The 13,843-nt window shown below is 35.9% G+C and overlaps 1 protein-coding gene across 1 annotated transcript; it reads left to right on the top strand.

The window, feature by feature from the left end:
* Positions 1-9,563: 9,563 nt before the first annotated feature.
* On the top strand, positions 9,564-10,157 carry LOC117322805. The gene has a single exon (XM_033877749.1). The coding sequence runs from the start codon at positions 9,564-9,566 to the stop codon at positions 10,155-10,157; it is 594 nt and encodes a 197-aa protein (XP_033733640.1).
* Positions 10,158-13,843: the final 3,686 nt, after the last annotated feature.

The following is a 13,843-nucleotide window of genomic DNA, read 5'->3' on the forward strand; positions in this document are numbered from 1 at the left end:
ATTTCAAACTTAATCTGATCATTGTGTGTCTATATTGTTTTATAGCCTGAGTGATTACGTACATCTTTACATTTATAGGTTTTCTGGTGAGCGACCATGAATAGATACACAACATTTCCTGAAGCAGAGCTGCGTTTGAGTGGTTTTTCAAGATTTAAAGATTGTTTTCCAGTTTTCCAGTATATTCGTTTATATACTAGATGTCGATTGGTAACGGAACAATCTCGAAACAAGAATTTTAGAAAAATATTCACGCGGACTAAGACTGAGAACGTTCGTGGTTGCCATCAATATATAATCGGAAACAATTTTTATTGCTTTAACGAGTGACTCGTTTGGTTATATCATCGTGTCTTGTTTTTATCATCTACGTTCAAAAGTACAATGTAATTTTGATTTCCACTAAAACCAGAAGAGAAATTACACTTAGGGAAAGTCAGGTCTTAATCACGTTGTACATTTCCCAATGGAAATCAATTTACGTTATCGTTTTCCTCTTTTGACCTATTTGAGAACAATTGACAGTTGCGCTTTCATGTCAGTATTTCCCCATTTATTCCCAAATGTTTATGTGGATGGTATCGCCTCAGAAGATCTAGACATAATCATGGCTTTTGATAGTCAACTTCTCTTACATGCCATCTTGCCAACGATTTTTGTTTGAGACCCTTCAACTCTGAACATGACTTCATTTGACACTAATATGGCAAGTTGTTGCTTTGGGAGCAAATTTAATCAAATTTAATCCCAGTGTATTTTAATTAAAAGGTTTTGGAACAAAATTGTAAAAAAAAAACACCATTTTCTTTTAAATAGAAAAGTATGTTAAGGCAATAGAAGCCGAGATGGGGCGAGTTTGAGAGGTTGTCTTTCTGGGAGAGGATGGGTGGTTCATAAGTACAAAACATTTGGAACATTTTACAAAACAAATTACTTTCTGATATTTTCGGTTCTCGAAACTGTACTTAACAGGACAATCAGATTATATGATACATAAAGAACAATGGCCCGGTGACAGACATAAGGACTTGCTTAACTGGATGTTTCACTTAGTTACAGTAAACGGAAAACAAAGAATCAATATGTCACTTACAAGGTGTGGGAAATGATATCTGCTGAGGGACATGCAATACACATTCATAACGATCCCGACACTGAAAGGGGCATCTAAACAGTAAATCCAGTAAGAACAGTAATATTTTACAAGCCTAGAAATTGTTACTATGGTGCAATTTAACATAAATAACTTGATGAACTTTTAGTATGTATCATGGCAAACCGTAGGACTTACTGTTGACATGTAATATGTTAAGCTATTTGTAAATTTCAACAAAACATGCAAAATGCATGTTTCAGAGGGACATAATTAGCTCATTTGTATCATATATATTGCACAAACTAGCAATGTCGTTCTGCTCTCAAATGTCTAAAGCACAAAATAGGAGCATTGGTTTGACCAGATTTGACTTTATTATATATATAAACACTGTTTTTATTTTGACCTTGAAATGCAAATGGTGGTCGTGAATGATATACAATTATGGCATATAAGGAGGCATTTCAAACATCAAAAATGTCTTATTGGACACTATAAAGAACTCTAGACATGGTAAGAAGACTGTTTTTAGAAGAAAAAAAGTTTAACAGGTAAAATATGCCTATTTCTAAAAAAAGGCCACAAGCTCACCAGTTTAACAATTTGACTTTAAAATGTCCTGAGTATGATCGGATGTCTTAAAAGTATGATATAGGAGCATTTTTATCAATTGAAATACTTCCCTATATGCCATATTTGTGTAATATTATGCAAAGCCACCATTTGCATTTCAAGGTCAAAACAAGGCAAGCGTTTATACGTACATAAAGTAGAGTCCGGTAGAAAAAATGTTCCTACCCTGTGCTATAGACACTTGTTAGCATAAAGGTTTGGCTATTTTTCAGGTTTGGTCATTTGCGTGACTTACAATTATTCCATGTTACATCTTACCACAAAATAACTCTACAGAAGAACCTGATAGCATCTACAGCAAATTATTGGTATTTGTAAGAAACTACATGTCCAAACAAATATTTTGATATATTACATAACTATTTTTGAGCAAATCTTTACATAATTATTTGTGTTTGAAAATCAACATTATTCTGCTATATAGATGCCCCATGCTTGAGTTCCTCCCGCGGCTCACGCTCGGCTCATACCTTCTCTATTGTATATCTGCTGTGTTTTACATTCTCTATTGTATGTGTGATGTGTTTTACTTTCTCTATTGTATGTGTGATGTGTTTTACCTTCTCTATTGTATGTGTGATGTGTTTTACATTCTCTATTGTATGTGTGATAGGGTTTACCTTCTCTATTGTATGTGTGATGTGTTTTACCTTGTCTATTGTATGTGTGATGTGTTTTACCTTCTCTATTGTCTGTGTTTTACCTTGTCTATTGTATGTGTGATGTGTTTTACCTTCTCTATTGTCTGATGTGTTTTACCTTCTCTATTGTATGTCTGATGTGTTTTACCTTCTCTATTGTATGTGTGATGTGTTTTACCTTCTCTATTGTATGTGTGATGTGTTTTACCTTCTCTATTGTATATGTGATGTGTTTTACCATCTCTATTGTACGTCTGATAGGTTTTACCTTCTCTATTGTACGTGTGATGTGTTTTACCTTTTCTATTGGATGTGTGATAGGTTTTACCTTTTCTATTGTATGTGATGTGTTTTACCTTCTCTATTGTATGTGTGATGTGTTTTACCTTCTCTATTGTATGTGTGATGTGTTTTACCTTCTCTATTGTATGTGTGATGTGTTTTACCTTCTCTATTGTACGTCTGATAGGTTTTACCTTCTCTATTGTATGTGTGATGTGTTTTACCTTCTCTATTGTATGTGTGATGTGTTTTACCTTCTCTATTGTATGTGTGATGTGTTTTACCTTGTCTATTGTCTGATGTGTTTTAGCTTCTCTATTGTATGTGTGATGTGTTTTACCTTGTCTATTGTCTGATGTGTTTTAGCTTCTCTATTGTATGTGTGATGTGTTTTACCTTCTCTATTGTCTGATGTGTTTTACCTTCTCTATTGTATGTGTGATGTGTTTTACCTTCTCTATTGTATGTGTGATGTGTTTCACCTTCTCTATTGTATGTGTGATGTGTTTTACCTTCTCTATTGTATGTGTGATGTGTTTTACATTCTCTATTGTATGTGTGATGTGTTTTACCTTCTCTATTGTATGTGTGATGTGTTTTACCTTCTCTATTGTATGTGTAATGAGTTTTACCTTCTCTATTGTATGTGTGATGTGTTTTACCTTCTCTATTGTATGTGTAATGAGTTTTACCTTCTCTATTATATGTGTGATGTGTTTTACCTTCTCTATTGTATGTGTGATGTGTTTTACCTTCTCTATTGTATGTGTAATGAGTTTTACCTTCTCTATTGTATGTGTAATGAGTTTTACCTTCTCTATTGTATGTGTGATGTGTTTTACCTTCTCTATTGTATGTGTAATGAGTTTTACCTTCTCTATTATATGTGTGATGTGTTTTACCTTCTCTATTGTCTGATGTGTTTTACCTTCTCTATTGTATGTGTGATGTGTTTTACCTTCTCTATTGTATGTGTGATGTGTTTTACCTTCTCTATTGTATGTGTGATAGGGTTTATTTTCTCTATTGTATGTGTGATGTGTTTTACCTTTTCTATTGTATGTGTGATGTGTTTTACCTTCTCTATTGTATGTGTGATGTGTTTTACCTTCTCTATTGTATGTGTGATGTGTTTTACCATCTTTATTGTATGTGTGATGTGTTTTACCTTCTCTATTGTATGTGTGATGTGTTTTACATTCTCTATTGTATGTGTGATGTGTTTTACATTCTCTATTGTATGTGTGATGTGTTTTACCTTTTCTATTGTATGTGTGATGTGTTTTACCTTCTCTATTGTATGTCTGATATGTTTTACCTTCTCTATTGTATGTGTGATGTGTTTTACCTTCTCTATTGTATGTGTGATGTGTTTTACCTTTTCTATTTAACGTCTGATATGTTTTACCTTCTCTATTGTATGTGTGATGTGTTTTACCTTCTCTATTGTATGTGTGATGTGTTTTACCTTCTCTATTGTATGTCTGATATGTTTTACCTTCTCTATTGTATGTGTGATGTGTTTTACCTTTTCTATTATATGTGTGATGTGTTTACCTTTTCTATTGTATGTGTGATGTGTTTTACCTTCTCTATTGTATGTCTGATGTGTTTCACCTTCTCTATTGTATGTGTGACGTGTTTTACCTTCTCTATTGTATGTGTGATGTGTTTTACCTTCTCTGTTGTATGTGTGATGTGTTTTACCTTCTCTATTGTATGTGTGATATGTTTTACCTTCTCTATTGTATGTGTGATATGTTTTACCTTCTCTATTGTATGTGTGATGTGTTTTACATTCTCTATTGTACGTCTGATAGGTTTTACCTTTTCTATTGTATGTGATGTGTTTTACCTTCTCTATTGTATGTGTGATGTGTTTCACCTTCTCTATTGTATGTGTGATGTGTTTTACCTTCTCTATTGTATGTGTGATGTGTTTTACCTTCTCTATTGTATGTGTGATGTGTTTTACCTTCCCTATTGTATGTGTGATGTGTTTTACCTTCTCTATTGTAGGTCTGGTGTGTTTTACCTTCTCTGTTGTATGTGTGATGTGTTTTACCTTCTCTATTGTATATCTGCTGTGTTTTACCTTCTCTATTGTATGTCTGGTGTGTTTTACCTTCTCTATTGCATGTGTGATGTGTTTTACCTTCTCTATTGTATGTCTGGTGTGTTTTACCTTCTCTATTGTATGTGTGATAGGTTTTACCTTGTCTATTGTATGTGTGATGTGTTTTACCTTCTCTATTGTATGTGTTATGTGTTTCACCTTCTCTATTGTACGTGTGATGTGTTTTACCTTGTCTATTGTATGTGTGATGTGTTTTACCTTGTCTATTGTATGTGTGATGTGTTTTACCTTCTCTATTGTATGTGTGATGTGTTTTACCTTCTCTATTGTATGTGTGATGTGTTTTACCTTCTCTATTGTATGTGTGATGTGTTTTACCTTCTCTATTGTATGTGTGATGTGTTTTACCTTCTCTATTGTATGTGATGTGTTTTACCTTCTCTATTGTATGTGTGATGTGTTTTACCTTCTCTATTGTATGTCTGATGTGTTTTACCTTCTCTATTTTATGTGTGATGTGTTTTATCTTCCCTATTGTATGTGTGATGTGTTTTACCTTCTCTATTGTATGTGTGATGTGTTTTACCTTCTCTATTGTATGTGTTATGTGTTTCACCTTCTCTATTGTATGTGTGATGTGTTTTACCTTCTCTATTGTATGTCTGATGTGTTTTACCTTCTCTATTGCATGTGTGATGTGTTTTACCTTCTCTATTGTATGTGTGATGTGTTTTACCTTCTCTATTGTATGTGTTATGTGTTTCACCTTCTCTATTGTATGGGTGATGTGTTTTACCTTCTCTATTGTATGTGTGGTGTGTTTTACCTTCTCTATTGTATGTGTGATAGGTTTTACCTTCTCTATTGTATGTGTGATGTGTTTTACCTTCTCTATTGTACGTAAAAAAAATAAAATAAAAATAAAAATCCCCATCTGAATTGAGGTTTATTGACATTGTATTTGCCCACACAAATTTTGAGCCCATAACGGCCTAAATTCTTAAACAGGAAATGTAAATATATGTTTATGGCTATCAAGATTAGCATTTTACCTAATTAGACAAATTCCGCTACCAGTATTTAATTTCCCCGATTCGAGTAATATCATTTTTCGCTTGAACAAATCTATGGATATTTATTTTCGCGAATTCAATAATACTCTTGCAAACACCATCAGACGTTAACACGGCCACCGTGACATACGTTTTCAGTTTTTGATTTTAACTAGATTTGAAAACCTGATACGTCTTCAGCAAATTTAGAACGCAAATATATTATTTGATTCTTATAACATTAAACAAAACTCATTTAACACACATATACTCAATTTAATTCCATATAAACAAATGGTATGTTTTGAATATATTACTGTATGCAGCTGATTTAAAGTATCTAGATGCTATAATGTGCTTATCATTGAGGTGTCGCAGGATAGCCTCACACCTTCATGGCTGGTGTATTGATGAAAATTAAGAAATAACCTTGTTAACGAAATCACTCTTCGAAGGGGAGTGTCTAGACACACCAGCATGAACCAGATGTCACTTCTACACAAGGTTAAAGTATTCACCACTGATAAAAAGAACAACAGAAACGTCCCTTACCGGCCCGCTAAATTAGTAACCTTGACCTTGGCCAAAAAATCCTGAAAAATCGAACTTGATCTGCAGCTAATCATACTTAAGTCACATACCAACTTAAATCAACATATCTGGAAGCGTGGTCGAGAAAAGTGTGGAAAACTGAGTGGACGGAGGGACTGACGAACGGGGAGGCAACCTATAGTCCCCCCGGTTTTACCGGTAGGGGACTTAGAAATATTGTCGGAGAATCAAGCATGCAATGTCCGAATATCAAGCTGTTTAAACCGAGATTGAACAGCTTTCTGCAATAGCTGTCTATTTGGGGTTAGTGGTACAACGATACAACGCTAGTTTACGATGCTATCTGCCGCATTTCATTTAGGTATACATGTATATAGTGGCTGATTTCGGCCATCTCGCGTTGGAGCGTTGGCGCCCGACAATACGACAACGCCAGATGGCCGAAATCAGCCACCATATTTAGGACCACTAAGCATTCAGTGAAAAGAGAAGATTAGATTAAGCATAATAACGGATATCGTAAATTCTATTTTATAAGGTTTTAAAACAGATAATGATGCTAGCAATTTAAGTAATGCATCTCTTACCCGGTAGTCCATCATAACGATATGCTTATTGGTTTTCATGACGCAAAAGGCTGAACGACAACCCAAGAGCTTTAGTATAAATAAAACTGAATATTATCAAGAATTTTTATCACATTAAAAATTACCCCTTATGAAATATAAACTGCAATATTAGAATTATAAAATGTAAATTGCAAATTCTGATGTACAAATTAGAATATTTTGGACAAAAATCACAAGTCGGTAAAATATTGCATCTTTTGACATTCCGTGTTTAATACGCTGTTATGAATTATTTATTTCATAAGCGCCGAGAGAGCACCATACGAGGGATGATTAATATGTTGTGAGCCTCGTATTAGAAGGAGGAACTCAAGGAGGTTCTTAAGTCCTACTATTCTCTGATTATAAAGGGCTTTGTACCCAAGGACTGGCCTTATTTGGTTAGTTTATATCGACGAGGTAGCACTCTAAAGTAAACAAGACAAGCGGCTTTCGCAAAATGGACAAAATTGGTGAAAGAGCAGTGACCAATATTTGCATTAAAAAGGTTTAACACCTAAGGATATCCAAAATGATATGGTAACACTAGGGAAAGATGCTCCTTAATATGCTATATTGAAAAGGTGGGTGGCGGAATTTAAGCGCGGCCATCAGAGCCTTGAGGATGACCGCCGTCCTGGAAGGTCTGTCAATGCTGCAATCCCAGAAATGGCCAACAAAGTTTATGATATTGTTATTACTAACAGACGAGTCACAGGAAGATATATAGCCAGAAGAGTTTGCATTTGCACAGGAAGGAGTACATTCCATTCTGACCAAGGATCTCGCAATGAGAAAGCTTTCGGCCCAATGGGTACCAAGACCTCTGACAGTTGATCAGAAGGCACACATTATCGCGTGCGAATCTTATCTTTTTTTTTAGGAAGATCCTGCCAACTTTCTACAGAGATTTGTTACCATGGATGAAACATGGGTCCATCATTTTACCCCAGAATCTAAACAACAATCGAAACCATGGAAGCTACCTGGTTCTCCCCCGCCAAAGAAGGCAGGACTGTTCCTTTAACTGGGAAGGTTATGGCCTCGGTTTTCTGGGATGCAGATGGTATTTCGCTGGTAGATTATCTCAAAAAGAGCAAACAATCAATGGCATATTCTATGCTTCACGTCTGAGGCAGTTACGGGAAAATATTAAACTTAAGCGCCGCGGAAAGCTCACTTAAGGTGTGTTATTCAATCAGGACAATGCTCCTGTTCACAAATCTGTCATTCACAATTGTGGCTTATCCGCCTTATTCACTTGATCTCGCTCCATCAGACTTTCATCTATTTTAAAAACTGAAAACAGCTATTTCAGGCACCCACTTTCAGTCCGATGATGGCATCATACATGCAGTGGATGACTTTTTGAATAGACAGGAAAATGAGTTCTATAAAAGTGGCATTGTGGCCCTTAAACACCGCTGGCAAAAGTGTATAGATACTGAAGGGGATTATGTTGGAAATGATGCAAATTCAAATCCTTCAGTATAAGGCTCACAACATATCAATCAGCTCTCGTATGCATATGGATAGACTTTCGTGTTATATTCGTGAACGCCTACCTTCTTGAGTGCTTCAAGTCCATTTTGAAGGCGATCGATATCCTGAGTGGGCACTAAAGAGGGCAAGTACAAAATGTAAACTTTATTAGCTTACCTGGTCCAAAGGCCGAAGGTGAGCTTATGCGATAACCGTCCGTGAATAATTGACATCTTGTTAATCGATGATCAGAAATTAGCTGCATTTGATGGAGACATCCCTAGGTGACTTCGATTTAATACAAATCATTGAATCGAACCCCAACCGCGTAGGTGAAAGGTAAGTCGTTACCACAGGGCAAGTAAACGGCGAAAGCAAAGGGGGGAAACAAGAAAAGGTTGGAAAAGAACAGGATGAATAATTAAGTAGTCATTCCCTACATGACGGGAATTTCCGTGGGGGGTATACATCTAGAGGATAAAACAAACGATAGTCTAGGAGGAGAAGAAACTGCGAGAAGCCAAGTAAGTCGTCGTGAACACCAGGAAAAACTCCGAAGCCCATGTAAGACATTTAGTAGATCGGAAGGAAGAAATCCGAGTCCCAGATTACCAATCACAAATGCTGCAAAACAAAATCATGTCGTTGACTGGGGGACAGTTCCGAAGTGATTCAACATTTTCAAGTGGCAGTTGAAGGAAACCATTTTCAACGTTACACAAGTTAAAAATCATGACGATGTAGTGGGAAGTTAACTTAAACATATTTACGACCATATTTAAATACATCGCCGAATCGACATCCGATTCAGGTATTTGCATAAATAAAACATTTTTGTTTATGCATCTGGGATTTCAATTAGACGCAGATTTACTAGCTACAAGCACGATCAAGGAATCGGTACTCATGTGTTCTTAACAAACAGTATGTATGGCATACCTTACAATAATGTACTCTTAATTTGTAGGTAGACCTATCCATTTACTAATAGATAGCCGACAGGTCTGGAAAATTATTTCAGCATAAAGTTATAAAGAACATGACCACGTGACATCAAATAAAGAAGTATTTGGTGTTGTGAACAAAGTTAATACCGCTAATTAACACCGTATTGTGTTTGTTATCGGCTGATGGTCCCATATGAGAAGTGTCCGTTGTTGGTTAAAACTAGAAAGGCACCTATCAGAAGTGTCTGATGCAGCAGAAACGAGAAAGACCGCCAATCAGAAGTGCCCGGTGTCAGTAAAAACTAAAAAGACCGCCAATAAGAAGTGCCCGATGTCAGTTAAAACTAAAAAGACCGCCAATAAGAAGTGCCCAGTCTCAGTTAAAACTAAAAAGACCGCCAATCAGAAGTGTCCGGTGTCAGTAAAAACTAAAAAGACCGCCAATCAGAAGTGTCCGGTGTCAGTAAAAACTAAAAAGACCGCCAATCAGAAGTGTCCGGTGTCAGTAAAAACTAGAAAGACCGCCAATCAGAAGTGTCCGGTGTCAGTAAAAACTAGAAAGACCGCCAATCAGAAGTGTCCGGTGTCAGTAAAAACTAGAAAGACCGCCAATCAGAAGTGTCCGGTGTCAGTAAAAACAAGAAAGACCGCCAATCAGAAGTGTCCGGTGTCAGTTAAAACTAAAAAGACCGCCAATAAGAAGTGTCCGGTGTCAGTAAAAACTAGAAAGACCGCCAATCAGAAGTGTCCAGTCTCAGTAAAAACTAGAAAGACCGCCAATCAGTAGTGTCCGGTGTCAGTAAAAACTAAAAAGACCGCCAATCAGAAGTGTCCGGTGTCAGCAAAAACTAAAAGGACCGCCAATCAGTGTCAGGTGTCATGATTTGACATGATTTTGTTTTACAGAATATGTGATTGGTGATCTTGATCTTGGACTTGTATTTCTCCCTTCCGATCTCCTAAATGTCCTCTATGGGCTTCCGAGTTTTTCCTGGTATTCACGACGAGTTATCCGCCAATCAGAAGTGCCCGGTGTCAGTAAAAACGAGAAAGACCGCTAATAAAAAGTGTCAGGTGTCAGTAAACACTAGAACGACCGCCAATCAGAAGTGTTATTTGTGAGCAAGACATTGGACAGGTCGCCAATCAGAAGTGTCCTATGTCAGCAAAAGCTAGACAGGTCGCCGACCAGAAGTGTCCTGTGTCATAAAAAAACCGGAGAGGCCGCCAGTCAGAAGTGTCCTATTTTATCATCGGGAAAGGCTAATAATCAGAAGTTATGTTGGTAAAGAATGAAATCGTCAATAATAATCTAAGGTACTAGAGTAAAGAAAATCAAATGAAATCGGGTTTGTCTTAGCTTAAATATGGACAAATCATTAAGCCAATCAAAAGTTATATGGAAAAAAAGCTTAATGAGGTGCCATTTGAATAATGATTGTCACCACATTGCAGACTGCAACCTCGCTTTTGTTCCGTAAATACAGAGCTTGACTCTAAGAATTGAACAATGGCACATACCAATAAATATTTGTGACACTGACAGAACTTGCTGTAGTGCATCAAACAATGATATATTGGTTATTTCATTATGAGAACGTGCTTAGATATTAAGAGTTTACCTGTATAAAAATTATACGGCGTGTTACGTCTATTGAAACGGATGACGGTTGTTTCGTCCCCGCAAAGCGTATTTTTATTCCCTGCCGCCATAAACTCTTCCACACTTACGATATCTCTAATGGATCTGATGATGTTATCTATAGTGATAACGTCGACATGAAGTTTTTAAAACTACCGGACATTCCTTGGTATGTACAATGTTATTACTGGTTCAGACTTCAGGGGTTTATATCACGGGCTCACAACATGTATAGTAGTATTCAGACAGTGAAGTGATGTAAAGACATTCCTGGGTATACAATAGGGTGTACAATGCTATTACTAGTTAGTCTTATGGGGTTATGTCACGGGCTCACAACGTGCATATATATAGTAGAATGCAGACAGTGAAGTTGAGATGAGATATATAGATAGATCTTAACAAGACAACAAGACACAGGCACACTACACCTGGATACTTCAAGGAAAAAAACAATAAGAAGAAAAGAAAATATCGATCACTCAAACACATTGAAATAGAGATATCTTCAAATCTGATGGGGATAGCTCAGCTTCAAACAGACACAGTTATTTGATATAACCCAACTGAAGCACTTCGTAAAACGTGATCAGACTATTATCAATGTTTATTACAGCGTATACCCCTGGTGATTTACCACTCTCAAATACTTCCCAGGTCATGTTAAAGTTCATACTACCAAGGTAATGATGAAGTTCATACTACCCAGGTAATGATAAAGTTCATAGTACCCAGGTAATGATGAAGTTCATACTACCCAGGTAATGATGAAGTTCATACTACCCAGGTAATGATAAAGTTCATACTACCCAGGTAATGATGAAGTTCATACTACCCAGGTAATGTTAAAGTTCATATGTTTATATAAAAAAATATGTAAGTCATATATATCACAAGTCAAGTAACATTTTCATACTTTGAAGTACATTGATATCTAAGTATATTTTTAACGAGTTTTCCAATGAGCCATGCTACTTTATGTACAATATGTCCGACCTGATCGTCTACCAGACGAGAGACATTGGGGTTGATAATATTTTGTAATGGACGTCTACCATAGGCTGAGATTTTTACTGTTTTATAATTGTTTTTTTTTTCGGTCCATACAATTTTTCATTAGCCCCATTGCTGTAGTGATATAAAGAACAATGATTGTGACGTCGTTACTGAGTGACAAAAGTGTCCAAAAGTTTATCTTCCTATTCAAATACATATATTATGGAAGGAAAATTACGAACACATAAAATGAAAACAATTTGAAGCGATTTCTCTTTAAGGACAGGACGAAAAAAGCAGCAAAATTTTCTTCATTATATTGCGTTGAAAACGTGAAAATTCCCACGTGCATTGTCATTCAAATTGCAGGCGCTGACAGCATGTGGTCGGAAACGAGAGCGAAAGTAAGGTATAATATATATATCAGGATGAACGGGGTTTTATTTCTTTAATCTCTAGGTGGTAATGTTCTAGAATATATGCACGACCACATAATATTCTGAAAAGCTAGACCAAGACTTCTAGTTTTGTCTATTGAGAAATACCAACAATATTACTGTATAATATCGTGGCTGACAGATAAATCATGGCTGTACTCTCATCAACATGTGTATGGAATATTAATGTCATATTTACGTAATGTTTTTTGATGAGTCGTTTATAAAATACGTACTTAGGTTTTCAGCTTCTGTTATCTCCTTTTTTCATGCGCCGAAGCAATGAACTTAACAAGGGAGAGAAAAGTACACATGCATTTGAATATAAATCATGCTTTATATGCAGTTTGCTATAATGGAAATCTAGAAAATGTAATTTGGCTGTACGACAACTCTAAACCGATGTCGATACGACATCACGGAACATTGCTAAGCAGAAAACGGTGACTTACTGATTTGTTATTGAAAGATAATGCTATTACATACATTCTTATATGTACATTTATCTATAATGATATCAATGTTTTACAGCGTCAGCTCTGTATATATACACCTCTTATGTGGAGATATAACTTAATATCTCGTACAAGGATGTCTATATGGAAATAATGTATCAAAAGAACAATTACAATAAATCTACAATTTTCATTTATTGTTACTCAACCTTGGCATATAGGAGTTGGGCACGATTCACGGTCATCACAAATATTAGGTTAATATCCAAATGTTGTTACTAAATTACAAAACTGGCTGAAAGATGGCTTTTCATGGAGGTAATTTTTTTCCAATTCCAAAATTGAAATGTGATACGCTGGGATGTTACAGCACCTAATGGGTCATCTTCTACTATTTTCTCTCTTCTTTAAAAAGAAAGGGGAAAACAAGGTCTAGGCAATATTGATTTTGTGAGGTGAAGCACGGGTAAACTAAATAGCAAATCCAGTGATATCAGTGGTGTTTTGAAACCTATAGATCCCTGCTATGGTGAAATTGAACTGAAATACATTTGTAAACATGGGCCTTGCTTTTGCAACATAATTTATTCAGCTGTTGATTTCAACAAAACTTCAAGGATATACATTTAGCTTATTTTTGTTACATATATTGCACAACGTAACCATGCCGTTTCGCTTATAAGTGTCTCCATATAGCACACAATATGAGCACCGGTTTGACTTTAACACCGATATTGGTTTTATGACTACATGTATTTTGAACAATACCACAAAAATATGGCATATAGGGAGGCATTTCAAGCATAAAAAACAATTGTTGTAAAATAAATAAAAATGACGTTTTTACAAGGTAAAACCGAAATAAGTTTTTATAGGTACATAAAGTCAAATCCCGTCAAACAGATGCTGCTATAGTGTGTTATAGACACTTTTAATAACAACA

The sequence above is a fragment of the Pecten maximus genome, chromosome 3 (genome assembly GCF_902652985.1).
Source record: "Pecten maximus chromosome 3, xPecMax1.1, whole genome shotgun sequence".
Classification (NCBI taxonomy): domain Eukaryota; kingdom Metazoa; phylum Mollusca; class Bivalvia; order Pectinida; family Pectinidae; genus Pecten; species Pecten maximus.

Excerpts from the sequence above, each read along its gene's own strand:
- LOC117322805 (XM_033877749.1), top strand. The coding sequence starts at position 9,564 with ATGAGAAGTGTCCGTTGTTGGTTAAAACTAGAAAGGCACCTATCAGAA.